This window comes from Sturnira hondurensis, unplaced genomic scaffold (genome assembly GCF_014824575.4).
Source record: "Sturnira hondurensis isolate 20B ecotype Veracruz unplaced genomic scaffold, ASM1482457v3 Scaffold0014384, whole genome shotgun sequence".
Lineage (NCBI taxonomy): Eukaryota > Metazoa > Chordata > Mammalia > Chiroptera > Phyllostomidae > Sturnira > Sturnira hondurensis.
In genome coordinates, this window is record NW_028087015.1 from 41,345,231 (window position 1) to 41,360,266 (window position 15,036).

Consider the following 15,036-nt stretch of genomic DNA (forward strand, 5'->3'; position numbering starts at 1 on the left):
TTGTGAGATCTCCTTCCACTCGGTGCCCCCACTCCTTCAGCAGCCCATTCTCAGCTCTCCACTGTGAGTTCTTCCTTTGCTTTTCCTTAAATATTCATCGACCCCCAACCCCAAACTCGATTTTTGGTCCTTTTCCACTCCACATACTCTTTTTTCACATTTTATTTTTCAATTAAAGTTTGAAATCAACACTATTTTGCCTTAGTTTTGGGTGTGCAGCACACTCGGTAGACATTCATTACAGTGACGGAGAGTTCCCTCTGATCATGGAACCCACAGTCTTCCTGGACAACTCCATCCACAGCCACCTAGTCGTTGTCACTTATATCAAGCTGACACCCAAATCTGTGCATCCAGTTTTTGCTTTTCTTCCTAACACTAATCTTGAATATTCCCAAATCTATTAATATCTTTGCTTGGATGTCTCATAGGCATTCAGGTCAGAATATCTAAAATTAAACCCATGTTTCCTACTGCACCAAATATGTTATTCCTTCTGTTTTTTCTCATCTTGATTAATGGCTGCAATATTATTCAAGTTGGAAGTCTAAGAATCATCCCAGATTCCTCCATTTCCTCATTATCGATGCCAAGTCCTGTTGATCCTATTTTCCAGCACGTGACTTCTTTGACCCCCTTAGTATTCACAACCTGGGATGTTTCTATGGTCTCCTAATTGAGGCTTTCGTTTTACTCCACCTCTATACCCAATTCATCTTTAGCATTGATATTATAATAATTTTTCTGGCATTTAAACCCTTGTTTAAAATCCTTTAAAGTTGTCTCATTTTTTAAAAACAAAAAGTCCATACTCCTGAGTAGCATTCAATGTTCTTCATTATGTAGCTAAGACCTTTCTGGTTTCATTTTTTTTCTGCTTTCCTATTCCCCTCCCCCTGTCCCCTTTGCATTTTCCCACCAGACTCGCTCAAATGTGCATGTGATCTCATCTCCAACCTCTGCTTCGGTAGGTTTTATTCCCTCTTTAGGGAATGCACTTGCCCCGTAGTAAATGACTTCGGGGGTCAAAAGCTCAGTTCCAATGTCATAGTCTTTCCAGCGCTCATCACAGGAGTTCAGCACCTCTCTCTGTGTTCCTTTACTACTTTATATACCTCTTAACACTTGCTTAACTCTTTTGTGGGAAATTAGAAAAGTAGTCATGAAATTTGTACCGAGTTTTGTTTTTCAGGTGTCCTGAAGAAAAGAATCCTATAGGATAATTTAAAAATTCCATGTTTGCGACTAATTTAACTAACACGGCATGTTAAAAATAAACGCCTCAGTAGCTTAAAGGATAGAAAAGAAACTGAATTAAAGAAGGTGGTTAAGTGTTAAATCTTCTAAAATGTAGCAATAGGAGATTAAATAGAGTATAATTTAGCCTACTTTGAAAACATGATAGCAATTAAGCAAGATAAGGATAGGATTATGTATAGGTACTTTGTGAACTATTCTCCAGAAAGCATTGCAGTATTTTGAAGCAGTCAACCAAACTCTTTACATTATTTTAATTCACTGTGAAAACCATACACACAAGAAAGTTCTGTGGACTGCTGTTTTTCCTAACCAGTGACTCAGCCCAAACGTCAGTTATGATATATGACATGAAGGCGCTAACACTCCATATATATATTTTGTTTTAGCTTGTTTATTGTTCTCTCCACACATTGGAATGCCAGTTGCTCGAGAGTGGGGATTCTGGTTTGTTTAACCTCTGCTGCGTCCCCAGCGTACAGAACCGTGTCAGGCACGTCATGCAGATTCAGTACATATTACTTGGAAGAATGAGTGAATACTGATTAGCACTAAGAAAAATGAAAGTTTTGATAAATCTCATAAAAACAACCCATAGCTTTCCAAAACTCCCCCCCCCCAAAAAAAAACAAACACAAATGAAGTTAACAATCATGCGGAAAATGAGAGGAAGCAGCATCAGCACAGGAGAGCTAGTCTGGGGCTCCACTCACTTGCATGGGCGAGGCCCCGGGGGCCCACTTCTCCATTATGTAGCGGAACAGCATGAGGATCTTGTCCGACAGTCGGTTGGCATCCAGTCTGGGGTAGGGGAAATCTCTCCAGTGGTTGATGTACTTGTAAATGGCTTTGCTGAACTTTTCAAGGGCTGCATTTTAAAAACAATAACAGGCTGAGAAAAATATAAAGGCGGGAAGGACCATAAAACAATTTGAAAAGAGAAGTGCTGATGATTAGCGAATATAGTGTAATAGTCTATAAAATCTTATGGCTATACCAAATAAAGATATAAAGAGTGTTCAGCCACACTGGTAAAGTGTAAGTTGAAACTATAATGAGAAACTATTTCATAACATCAAAAAGGCTAAAATCTAAGACAATGTCCAGTGTCGACAAGGCTAAAGTGCAGCTGGTATTTTCACATACTGCTGGGGAAATTATGAATTAATGCAAACACTTTGGGAGACTATTTGACACTATCGGCCAACGCTGAATACGTGACCTCCGTGACTCAGATTCTACTTCCAGGTAAATACTCATTAGATGTACATACATACAGGTACTAGAAACTTATACAAGAATATTCATATTAGTTTCTTTTTATAATAGCCCCAAAGAAAACAGTCCATATATCTGCCAAAAGTTACACTGAAAAACTACATTTTACTGTAGACATGTAATAGTATACAGAAGGGAAAAATAGACCCCAGCTGCACAAAGCAACACATACGAATCTGACAAATAGGCAGAACGGATCTACGGTGACAGAAGTCAGGTCTGTGAGAGGATGGAGAGGGCGAGGACTGGGAGAAAGATGAAGGGCGACTTCTGGGGGATTAGTAGCGTCTCACTTCTTGACCTGAGGGATGGTCAAATGGATGTGTTCACTTTGTCGCAGCTCATTGGCCTGGAAGACCTTGGGCCGGTAAAAATGTCATTTGGGCCACTCACCCATATGTGTTTGCATCAAATGTATTAAATAATATTATTTTTTCCTTCAGCCGTCATCCTACCCCTTTCATGGATGATAACAAAATTCACAATTTGCTATGAAAAGAAAACTCGAGAGAAGGTGCCAGGTATCTTAGCTTTAGAGCTGCCATTCTCTCCAAACTCTTCCTGAGAACCTCCTGCTGTGCTTTATCACAATTTTTTGTGCATGTGTGTGTGTGTGTGTGTATGTGTGTTTCATACTGGCCTATAAGTAACATGAGAGAAAGGACGATGTCTTATGCATGGATGGTATTCAATGCAGCAGATACAGGGTCTATTTATTTGCTGATCGATTGAATGAGTAGAGAGGTGGATAGACAGCTATTGAATTTTATGCCTTTTCTTTAGTGGCAGCCAGGCAGAAGTTGCTTTAGGGCCAAATGGAACTAGATAACATCACAACACAAAGACAGAGAATTCCCTCATTCATTGCCATAATGATTCTGATTTTCATTTCTTGTACTTCTTTGCTTGCTAATCTTGCAAGTAAAAATGCTATCAGAGGTGCCAATGTTTATGTACAGAACACAGTGTTAGCTGTCATTGTAAGCAGGGATAGCAAACAGTATCAAAAAGTGTGCTAATCTAGTACAGTTGCTCAAGTCTTTGAGTCAGACTGTTAGAGTTTAAATCTTGGCTCCACCGCATAGTAGCTGTGTGGCCTCAGGCAAGCTGTTTACTCTTTCTAAGCCTTAATTTTCTCATCTTCAAAACGGAGGAAAATGTTACCTACCTAATGGGATTACTGTGAGGGGCCAATGGAGCACCCAAGGGAGTGCCCAGGCACACAGACCATTCTTAGTATATGTCAGGTGTAAATATTACCTTCCCTGAGAACAGAACAAGAGGAAAAGGGCAAAAAAGGGAATGGAAAATAGGTAAAGAAGACATTCCTGACAGCATGGGCTTTCAAATAATACAAAAATAATCATCTTGGGAATGCTAAGGGTGGAAGGGATCTTAGCACTCAGTTTATTTGATGTTTTTAGAGGTGAAACTGAGATTGAGTGAAGGGTGGGGGTGCCTGGTGCCTCAGTAGCCAATCAGAGACAAGAGTCAGGGTCTCCAGGCTCATCTAGGAAGCTTCTCACTGTGCTGTGAAGGCTCTTTCCTGGGCATTCTGGGGCATGCTGTTCCTGCAGACCCTTGATCACTGTAGATGCGTTTCAGTTTAGGTGGAGGGGGTTCATGACCATAATTTGTTTACCCATTTTCCTTGATTTCATGATTGCTTATATTTAATTAGATTGCACACTTAGCATGAGTACAATATTGCATTATAAAGAGATGTTAAAATTTAGCCAACTGGTAAGAGCAGCTAAGCCCTCGTAATCATTGTAGAGAAATTATGGCCCAATTAGAGAAGGAAGCCCGTAGAAATGGACACCATACAAGGCAGTGAAAAGAGTGTAGACTGGGTGCTTATACAGACCTGGGTTTGAATGCCACCTCCGCGTCTCACTGACTCTGTCACCACCTTGGGGAAATTGCTTAACTGCCATGATTCTTGTCTATAAAATGGTCTAATAATACTTACCGTGCAGAATTGTTGTGAGGACTGATAACTCTCTGCAGAAGGCCTTCCATATGACAGGCACTTAGTAAATGGTAGCTACTAGAAAGGACAAGGCTGGGGTAAACGAAAAATGAGATATTTGTCCCTTTCTGGTCCCAAAGCAGAACGCACAGGGTACCCACCGACACAGAAAGCTGCCTTCATCCCTTCCTCCTCGGCCAGCCTGAGCATGGTTTGCATGGTGAGCAGGGTCATCATCATGAAGGGGATGCTCTGCGACGCTGCAGTGAGGGGCCAGAGGAAAGGCATTAGCTTCCCGCACGGAAGAGTTCTGTGACTCCTCCTCCAGCCAACAACAAGCATTTCCAGAGGTGCAGGAGGAAGATGTTCTCTATTCCGCCCCACCATAATGCCAGGCTATAGTTAGAGAATTAAGGAGTCTCTGGTTTAATGTAAGGTACTAGCTATACAGCCACCTGCCCCTACGTTTAGTAGCAATTACTTATTTGGATGATTATTTCATTAACGTTCATCCCTTCCATCAGAACGTTCCTATATCCAGAATGTCTAACATCTTAAGAAACCCTTGCTGTGTGTAAGTTTTCATTGGTTTGCAGAATATACCTTGTGGGAAATGTGCTTCTGCAAACACAAAGCTGGATGAAAGAGAAGGTGAGGTTGGGAGAAAGTCCAGCCAAATTCAGAGCAGCACAGACCTGTGGCGGTCAGCAGGTTCATCTTGGCCCCTACACAGCTGCCCAAATCCCTCTATCAATATTCTTTAGTTCAGCACCAGATAGAGTTGCTCTCCCTTCTGCTGTTTGCTCCCCTGGGGTTTTCAACAATTAGTCAGGGAGTTGTTTCCCAGGAAGACGTGCAAAGCACTCCCTCCATACCGTAGCTGGTTGCCAGCTCAGCCAGGGCAAGCACAATGAACTCGTTGGGTAGCTCCAGGATCCTGAAGTTACTTTGCACTTCATACATCACAGAGTTGAAGTCATGTGCAGCAAGAGACACCAGAACCTCACCAGCCAGCATTCTGATTTCTCTGGGGACCTGATGAAGAAAAGGAAAACAACAATGAGGACAGGAAGAAGAGAGTGAGTCTGCAGAAAGGAATAGAATCCATAATATTTGTACATTCCCCTGGCTTTGGGATAACTGGAGAACAGGCTCTTTACAAATCTGGGGCAAAAAACTCAGGGTAGCTGTCCATAGCTGGGAAATCAGAGGTAATTTAAAAACTAAGTTCTAATGGGATTCTTGTAAACTTGGGGTAAATACATCCTTTTTACCTAAGAGACCAGACAGACACCATACATATAGGGTTAATGTTATGTGTCTGAGTGATATGAATTACCATGGTGGAGTTATGGTGATGGGAGGGCCATGAGGAGAGAAAACTGGGGCTAGGAGTCTAGAGCTTTGGGTTTTAGTGCTGCCTTCATCTAATAATGTCTTTGTTATTGGAGATACTTGCTCTTGTTATTGGGACTTCTGCTCTTGGTAATGGCAAACTAGGTAAATCTGGTCAACCTTACTCCTGAGAAGTTGCCTAGAAAATCTCAAGCTCTGAAATTTTAATAATAGCTTGTTAGTGCCCTTGGCAGGTAAACAAATAAAAAATCATTTCTGGAAGAAAATATTATTATCCCAGGACTCAAATAATTTCTGCAAATAATTTTTCAGATACAATGCTTATATACCTAGATAAGTAGGCAGGCACATAAAGAGATAAAATTTATATAGGAGCCAGGAAAACTCAGTTCTAGTCATTTGTTCTGTCAATACATAGGTCATTACTTTGGGGGGAAAAAAATCCTCTTAACATTAACTGCCTCATATAAAAGTAGATTGGATAATATTACCTCTAATGTCTTTCTTAGCTTTGCCTCAGTTTCCTCATCAGTGAAAGGGTAAATAACAGGCACTGTTATGGTACCCAAGTTACTATGAAGAACAAATAAAAGTAATTTATGGTCCTGGCAGCAATGTGCAAGAAGCCTGTGGATGTCTACCTGGTGCAATTGGGTCACTCAAACCCCTGTTGCTAGTTGTTCCCTTGATTCTTTTTCAACAATCAAACTTACATTGCTGTCTCTCATGTCCTTAGAAGCATAATAAATCAGCCTTTGGACGATGGCGTCATCCAAGATGTCAGTGTTCTGAATAATGGAAGTCAGATGACTGTAGATGTCTTCCTGTGAACATAACAGAAATTTGAGTTGCAAAACTCAAGAATCAGAGGAAGCCCAAATGAATACCACTGTTAAACTAAGCAACGTATCTCTACTACACAATAGATTTCTGCATATATTCACTGGGGCTTCCTGAACATAATATGCATCTTTAGGAGTCAAAGGCTTTTAGGCAAAGTTCATTCTAGAAACTATTTTAACTTGACTACATTTCTATGACAAAGTCTCACTGAAGGCAAGGGTGGACTCCCGGACAATCAAGGTGTCTTGAAATCCCTGTTGTAGGGCACTCCGTGGGAGTGGAAACGCCCATCAACTTAACTGTTGCTCTTACTACCAGGGAGTGGCCATGGTATTTAGGAACCAACACGATTCCCAAACAGTCTGCTAAGGTACCAAACTTGTTCCTAAGGGAGTTTTATAGGCCCTTGTTCCAGTCATGCCTTTTTGGGGAGAAAGTTGAGATTTTGTTGTTGTTGTTGTTTGGGTAGAACTATAGGCTCTGAGAGTTGTATGGCCTGACCAGATGCTGTGTGAGAAGGCTCCTGTAGATAGCTCCATGGTCTTTGGAAGATGAGAGACAAGGGTTCTAAAATCTCCAATAGCCTCAGCATGTTGCCTCAAGGTACTGTGCCCATATTTAAAATGTGAAACAACTCTCTTTGAATACAGACCCTCGCATGCAGTCAGGGTTGAAAACCACTGGACTGAGAGAAAAAAGACTAGGAATTGTCCCCCTCAGGGAGGCTACCCTGAATAATTGTCAGGAGCCTTACTTTGGAGGTAGACAGGCTTGTGTTGGATGTAGTCCTGCTGTTCCGAGGCAAAGCATGTAATTTCTCTGTGCCTCACTTTTCTTAGATGTCAAATGCAGATCACAATACCTACCTCGTGAAAGCTGTGAGGAGGGAATGTAAAATGATGCACTATTGTTTGCAAAGCTAACAATAAGTGTACATCACAGGGTAGCTGTTGTTATGTTACGAAAGGTTAATGAAGCCAGTAGCCTTCACGTCCCAGAGGAAAGAACGTTTAATTGTTAATTAGCATTGTAGATGACTACAGGAGATCTTTTGGGATTTTCGGAGGAGTGTTGAAATTATACAGGAGGAATATGGAATCCACGGGCTTGTGAGTCTGACATCCCCTTGTCCACATACTCCTCTAAAAGATTATGGAAAGGGGCATTCTTTGCTAACTTCTGGAACTGGGTACTCTGATTCCTCAAATGCCAAATGTAATTGTTTAGAGATTATAATGACATTCATTGTAAGTGCATTTTCTGAAAAAATTGATTACCACGTAAGAAACCAGAGAGAAAAGAGAAGGTTGAGGCAAAGAAGGATGTACATGAAAGGCTGGAATAACCAAACTAGAAAAAATGAATGGGAAGGGGATTTTTATCTATTTTCCTTACCTTGTGGATAATATCTTCCTTGTTCAGCAGGCCAAGAGTGAGGTTAATATCTCCAAAAGTCTCTGAAATGCATGGGAAAAAAAAGAATTGAATCTATGCTAAAATGCCCTCCTGTTAATTATAATCAATAGTTGCAGAAACATTTTCTCTCTTCTTCCCTCTCTCACCACCCCTCCAACCCCCGCTTCCTAATGCCAGCTCTCAGTTGGCAGGAAATATGTCTTACTCATATTTCTTCTACTTGACATACTTGAAACTAACCGATGCTAAGTATTTTTTTCCAAACCTAAATTAAATGTGAAGGAAAAGATAAAAGATGCCAGATTTCTACGTATCCTTCCAGTTCTGTAGGTGTCACCTGCCTTATATCCTTTCCAGCAAGGCTCAGCCCTCAGATTCCATGAGCTGAAGTGCTCACACCTGACAAGAGCCTGAGAGGGCAGCGTGGGGGATGGTTCTCCCTTAGCCCACTTTCCACCTCCTCCTTCCACACCCTCTTTCCTTCTGGGCCCTGCCAGTCCACCTTTGGCCCCATGCTCATGGAATCTTAGTCTTTCCTGATAAAAATATTCTAAAGGTTTTTGATGTACCCTCTCTGGGAATATTTGTACTCAAAGACAACTCTCTGGAAAACTGAAAAAATTATCAAGTCAAAGAGATTGATTAATTTTAGGCCCCACAGCAAGCTGGCAAAAGACATACTTCTGGAGACAGCGATTCTCCACAAGCCTCCAAGTTCAACAACAGAGCCCTTAGCACAGTCTTTTTTGGCAGAGCAGAAAGGCAACCAAACTTGAAAATTAGGGAACATGTTTCCAAAGAATTCTTCTTAATTAATCAGTATTTAAGGTTGAACAGTGTGGACCAAAAAAAAAAAAAAAGTGGTTCAACGAAGTAACCTCACAGGGTGATCTGATCATAAAATCCTAAATGGGCGGGTCATGGTGGCTCGTCACACTTCCTGGGTGTGTGTGTGTGTGTGTGTGTGTGTGTGTACTGCTTGTTGGTTAATCACTTTACTTTTTCACCCAGCCACACAAGCCTGTCACTTCTTAGTCAAAGGGATAGCTATACTTGAAGCAAGCCTATTCATTGTTTCTGTGCATCGAGGTTAACACACCTCCGAAACAAGGCGTCGCCACCTTCAGGAGTGTGGCCACATCAATCTTGTTCACTATCCTGTAACTTAGTCCCACCTTGCTTCCTCCCACTTTTATGTAACCTTCCTTAGGTTCCCTCCTCAATTTCAAATGCATACATGAAACTGCAAAACTGTGATTTTTCCAGAACATTTTAAGAACTTGCTCCCCAGCCTATGTCGTCAATTTAGCTCAAATAAATCATAAAATGTATGTATAGGTTTGGATGTTTCTTACATTTACAAACAAATGGTCTTCCTTGTGTTGCACCCACTTTACCATCAGGCAGACTATACATTTTAAAGACGATGCAATCATCTGCCAGGCTCCTAGTCTATCTATCCTTGGTCATTTACAGTCAGGGTGATTTTATCATTTTTAGAACTGAGAGAGAGAGCCTTACTTTAGCACAGCTTCTCATAAAACCTTTAAGGTGTGTAGACCTCCCACAAGGACACACACCATCCCCTGCCCAAATATGCACATGGCCACACGGACATAAAACACCGAACTCTTCGAGTGAGTATGAGACTTACCTACAGTTTCCTCCTTGCCCTGAGTCATGTCTTTGCTATTTCAGGCAAAGAGAGAGCACCTGAGTATCCGAAAACAGCAGGCTAAACGTTCGAAGAAGCAGGTTGGCAGGTTTCTCATACAAGGTTCACATAAGATTCTCTAACTGAAAGTTCCCTCCTTCACTTGGTGGGCACAATGGCCTGGGAGCTCCAGCGATGGGCTGCTGTTGAGGAGGAGGTCGCTGTGTTCTACCACTATGACATTTTCTTGCTTCTGAGCTCCGGCTGACCAACAAAATGGCTGCATCTCACCAAATATTGTCCCTGTAGTGGAAACCAGAGGATCTGGGAAGGAAGAAATTACAGACTGGAACTTAAACCATTTTTGTAGACCAAACGAACTCCTCTCTCTAAACTTGGGTCCATTGACCACAAATTTGGGAATGATTTTCAGTGGTCACTTTACAGGCTTGGTGGTGGTAAAGCCTTTATGGTGATCTTGTGGACTGTTCTACTTGGTGAAACTCAGTCACACGCACTGGGCATGCTCAGTGCACTGGAATCCCTGCCAGGGGCAGTTGGACGGAATGTCCAACCGACGACAGCAAAGCCTGGCTCTCTCCACCTCCCTCCCGGCCCTCCCCACCCCACCCCTGTGATGGACTTGGTCGCACTTCAGCTTCAGGATTTTTCTCTTGACTTCGTTCTCTCTTCCGGTTTTCAAATGATTTTTTTATACAGACTTCTCAGCTATAATGCTTTCAATTTTACTAGTTTGAACTTAAATCTAGTCTCCACACCCCCCAATCCTAAATCTATATGACCACAATTTCCAAGTGTGTCCAGATGGCATGTTAATGTGACAGACTGTTAGAGAGAGTTAGAAGCGTGTCCTGAACGTGTATAGGTCTGAATGGGGAAGGGGCCTGGGGTGGGGGAGGTGGGGGAGGTGGGGGAGGTGGGGGAGGTGGGGGAGGTGGGGGAGGTGGGGGAGGTGGGGGAGGCGGGGACGGCTCAGCACCATGCGCAGGCGCTGCTGCTTCTCCGGCTATCTTCCCTTCATTAGTGAACTTTACTTCACATTCTGAGGTAAAATGCTTCCAACTAAATCTTTGAATTCACTGTTGTTTTCACAGACCCATATTTTGTACTGTACTTACTTAGGGGTCCTCAACAGGCTGGTGTTTCAGGACATCTTCCAAGTCAGCATCCCTATTTTCTGATGTGTCTACAAGTGCCTAGTAACGGGAATCACCTGGTGCCTTATTTCAAAAGTCCCTTCTCAGGTCCATGTCAGACCTGGTAAATTAGAATGAGCGGCAGATATCTGAATTTTTAATGAGTGCCCCCAGTGATTCTTAGGTTTGCTAAATTCTGAGAAGCACTGGCCAAGATCTCTGCTTGATCACCCATTAGTGGACAACTGAAAATCTGGCAGTTATCTCAAGGGCATCCACTGGGCTGGGCACAGCCAGCAGCTGCTTATCTGGGTACCACGACTCAGCCTCTGGAGAAGCGCCGAGAATTGGTGGGTCAGAGAGGTGTGGAGGTCGTGAGAGGCAGCCTGAAACTCCTAATGTATTACAGGGGAAAAAAAAGGTAATTATGTGCACTTAGAATCTTAAAGAACAATGTGCAATAGAATCAAGAGGAAGAAAGCTAGCCATTTAGGTGTTGTTATAATCAGTTTCTTACTCTTTCTGTAAGTGATGGCATAAACTTTTGTAAATGTAGGCACATAAAGAATTCTTTGATTTCACTCTGGCTGGTGTGGCTCAGTAGATTGAGCACCAGCCTGTGAACCAAAGGATTACCAGTTCAATTCCCAGTCAGGGCACATGTCTGGGTTGTGGGCCAGGTCAGGTCCCCAGTGCGGAGCATGTGAGAGCAACCACACATTGATGTTTCTCCCTCACTTCCCCTCTGTCTAAAATATATAAATAAAATCTTTAAAAAAAAAAGAATGACTTGATTTCATACAGATTAGAAACATTAGATGATTGATTTTTTCTAAACAAGAGTTAGTTATTGTTTTCAGTGCAAATATATGGTATTCAGCTATGTTATCATGATAAAATATATATTCAAAACACCTACTTTTCCCCCAGAGCATGATTTGAAATAAAAGGAAAGAGGAAAAAACAACCTGAAATTCGGAGTTCAGAAACTTGAACTGCATCTAAGTTCTGCTTCAAACTACTTGTATCCCTCTGGAAAACTCAACCTCTCTGGACTGGGCTTGTGTTCTCAGCTGTAAAATCTGAGGATCACATTAGTTGACCTAAGGATTATTATTTCCGGCACAAAGCAACTTAATTTTTACTTTCCTGGTAATGCCTAAATCATCTGCAATGCTGTTTTGAATTCCTAAACAACAAGCTTATGATTTGGGGGTATTGGACCTTTTGTAGATAAGAAATGCCCTATACTATTCCCCACAGAGACCCAGAATGGAGACTCCCTTTTTCCTTGCACTGATAGGAGCAGCTGGTGATGGAGAAGAGGTCAGAGGTGTGTCTAGGGATTGAATGTAAGACAACCACAGTGGAGGGCACAGTAAGAGTCACTAAAAAACCTGAAAGCCTGGTGACCAAGCCTCATTAATGTTTGTGGAATAATAAACCTCAAGGGATATTAGCCATGAATTGCTAATATGAAACGTGTATAAACAGCAGTTACTTTTTTTGTATATTATTAAACACATTGCATTTTAAAATTGAGACTCTGATCTGAAAGTCAACTCCGGGAATTCAGAAGGTGCTTAGGAATTTAATCCAGACAAGGAAATTTGAAGATGGATTGATCTAATAATTTCACTCTCAAATGACAGATTATTCAAGCCCCTGTAGATGAGTAAGTAATTTTCTAGCAATTTGTTTTTCCAATACCTCTCCTATTAGACATCCCTAGCTTCATTACTAACAAGTGCCAGGAGGAGAACACAGACCAACTTTGTAATTTGGAGGGGTGAGGAAGCCCTTGACCCCGACAGACCTCACCTAATGTCTGGCATCACAGGAAATGGCTGGCTGCTTTCTGGAGCTCATTTGACCTTGGCTGAAGCTTTTAGAAAGACTAGGTTTGAACTGTTAGGTTGTGTTAGTGAGAAATGAAACATCATGTTTTTGACTGTGGAATTCAGCTTTAATGGTGGCTAGATAATTTAATGGTTGCTAAGATATCTCAGCTTTCCATAACAAATTACTTGGGTCCCCTAACTTCCTAAGTAAGTAAATCCTAAAAAAAAAATCATTAGTATTATATTTTTAAGGATTAAAAGATAACTTGATTATCTTATATTTAAAAAGCAAAAAAATACTTTACTTTTTTTTCCTTAGGAAAACAAACACATCTCTGTTATCTTTTGATTCCTTTTATAAGATTAAAAACACATAATTCATGATTTGGGTAGTTTCATTTGCCTCTCTAGATATACCATAAAAATGTGGATATTTTTATGGTATACTTGGAGACTTTTAAAATCCTATAAATATTCAATGAGTTTGCAAAAACAACTAATTAAGTGAAACTCTTGAAAAATACTTAAGTCAAGAACTAATGGTAAAATATTAGATAAAAGTTCAATTGATCGATTTTTGGTTGCCAGAATCATTCAGATATGAGTAGGGATTTTGCTGGAAAAGAGGCACATCTCAAAACCATAGGTCAAGGACTGAAAAACAAACCATGACTCTCATGGTTTGCCTTAATGTTAGAATAGGTTTTTCTTTTCTTTTCTTTTCTTTTCTTTTCTTTTCTTTTCTTTTCTTTTCTTTTCTTTTCTTTCTTCCTTCTCTTTCTTTCATCATTTTTTATTGTTATTCTATTATAGTTGTCCCAATTTTTCCTCCTTTGCCCTCCTCTGCTGAACCCATCCCCTGCTCCCACAGTCAATCCCCTCACTGTTGTCCATCTCTGTGGGTCATTCATACATGTTCTTTGTCTAGTTACTTCCCTTTCTTTCCCCAATTATACCCTTCTGCCCTCCCTTCTGGTCACTTGCATGTTTCTATGCCTGTGGTTCTATTTTTTTCATTAGTTTACTTTGTTCATTTAGTTACTCTTATGGGTAAGATCATATGCTATTTGTCTTTGCTGGCTTATTTCACTTGGCATAATATCCTCTAATTCCATCCACATTGTCACAAAAGGTAGGAGTTCCTTCTTTGTTTCTGCTACATAGTATTTTGTGGAGTAAATGTACCAGTTTTTTGATCTGCTTATCTACTGATGGACACTCAGTCTGTTTCCAGCACTTCGCTATCATAAATAGCATCTCTATGAACACAGGGGTGCATAAGTTCTTTTGAATTGGTGAGTCAACATTCTTAGGGTATATTCCCAGCAGTGGAATCACTGAAAAAAAAATCCATTTGCTATAGCAACAAGAAAAATAAAGTACCTGGGAATAAATTTAACCAAGAAGATAAAAGACCTGTATGCAGAAAACTATAGAACACTAAAGAAAGAAATTAAAGAAGATAAAAATAAATGGAAGCATATACCATGTTCATGGACTGGATGAATCAACATCATTAAAATGTCCATACTACCCAAAGCAATCTAGAGATTCAGTGCAATTCCTATTCAAATACTAATGGCATATTTCACAAATATAGAACAAATACTCGAAAACTTATATGGAACCAAAAAAGATGCTGAAGAGCCTCAGGAATCTTAAGAAAGAAGAACAAAGTAGGGAGGAACACAATACCTGATATCAAACTATACTATAAGGCCACTGTAATGAAAACAGTCTGGTACTGGCATAAAAATAGACACACACATCAATGGAACAAAATAGAGAGCTGAAAAATAAACCCAAATCTCTACAGTCAATTAATATTTGACAAAGGGGAGATCCAAGAATGGCTAAGGAATAAGAGAAAGCTACACTAACCTCCTCCCAGGACCAATCTGGAGTGACAACTACATTGTAGAGAATAACCAACTGAACAATAACTGGAGAGAAGACTTATAACCACTACAGACACAAGAAACAACTTCACCATAACATGACTGGTACAGAGCATGAAGGAAACAACAGGGCTGGCTGACACCGATGGGTGGCAGCTGAAGTACTTCAGGAATATTTCTGTGACGGAGGGACCCCTGAGAAGTGTCGACTGTAAACCTGCAGCTGGGATCCCCAGCCTACAGCACCAGAGCTGGAGAAGAACCGAGATAACATCCAGCTGCAGAGTTTTAATCTGCCAGAGAGAGGCAGCTGGAGTCACAGAGAGCCTCTCAAAGAGCCAGTGCACAAAATTTCATTTGCAAT

At 41.0% G+C, this 15,036-nt stretch overlaps 1 protein-coding gene across 1 annotated transcript in view; it reads right to left on the reverse strand.

Moving 5' to 3' along the window:
- MROH2B (maestro heat like repeat family member 2B) overlaps positions 1 to 8,636 on the reverse strand; it is a 51,883-nt gene extending 43,247 nt beyond the window's left edge. Inside the window, exons 1-6 of the mRNA XM_037063253.1 lie at positions 8,573 to 8,636; positions 8,102 to 8,163; positions 6,577 to 6,687; positions 5,383 to 5,542; positions 4,669 to 4,767; positions 1,971 to 2,125 (exon numbers count right to left, since the gene is read on the reverse strand). Coding sequence (XP_036919148.1) covers positions 1,971 to 2,125; positions 4,669 to 4,767; positions 5,383 to 5,542; positions 6,577 to 6,687; positions 8,102 to 8,163; positions 8,573 to 8,636 — 651 coding nt within the window. The remainder of the gene's footprint in view (positions 1 to 1,970; positions 2,126 to 4,668; positions 4,768 to 5,382; positions 5,543 to 6,576; positions 6,688 to 8,101; positions 8,164 to 8,572) is intronic.
- Between the last annotated feature and the right edge of the window lie 6,400 nt (positions 8,637 to 15,036).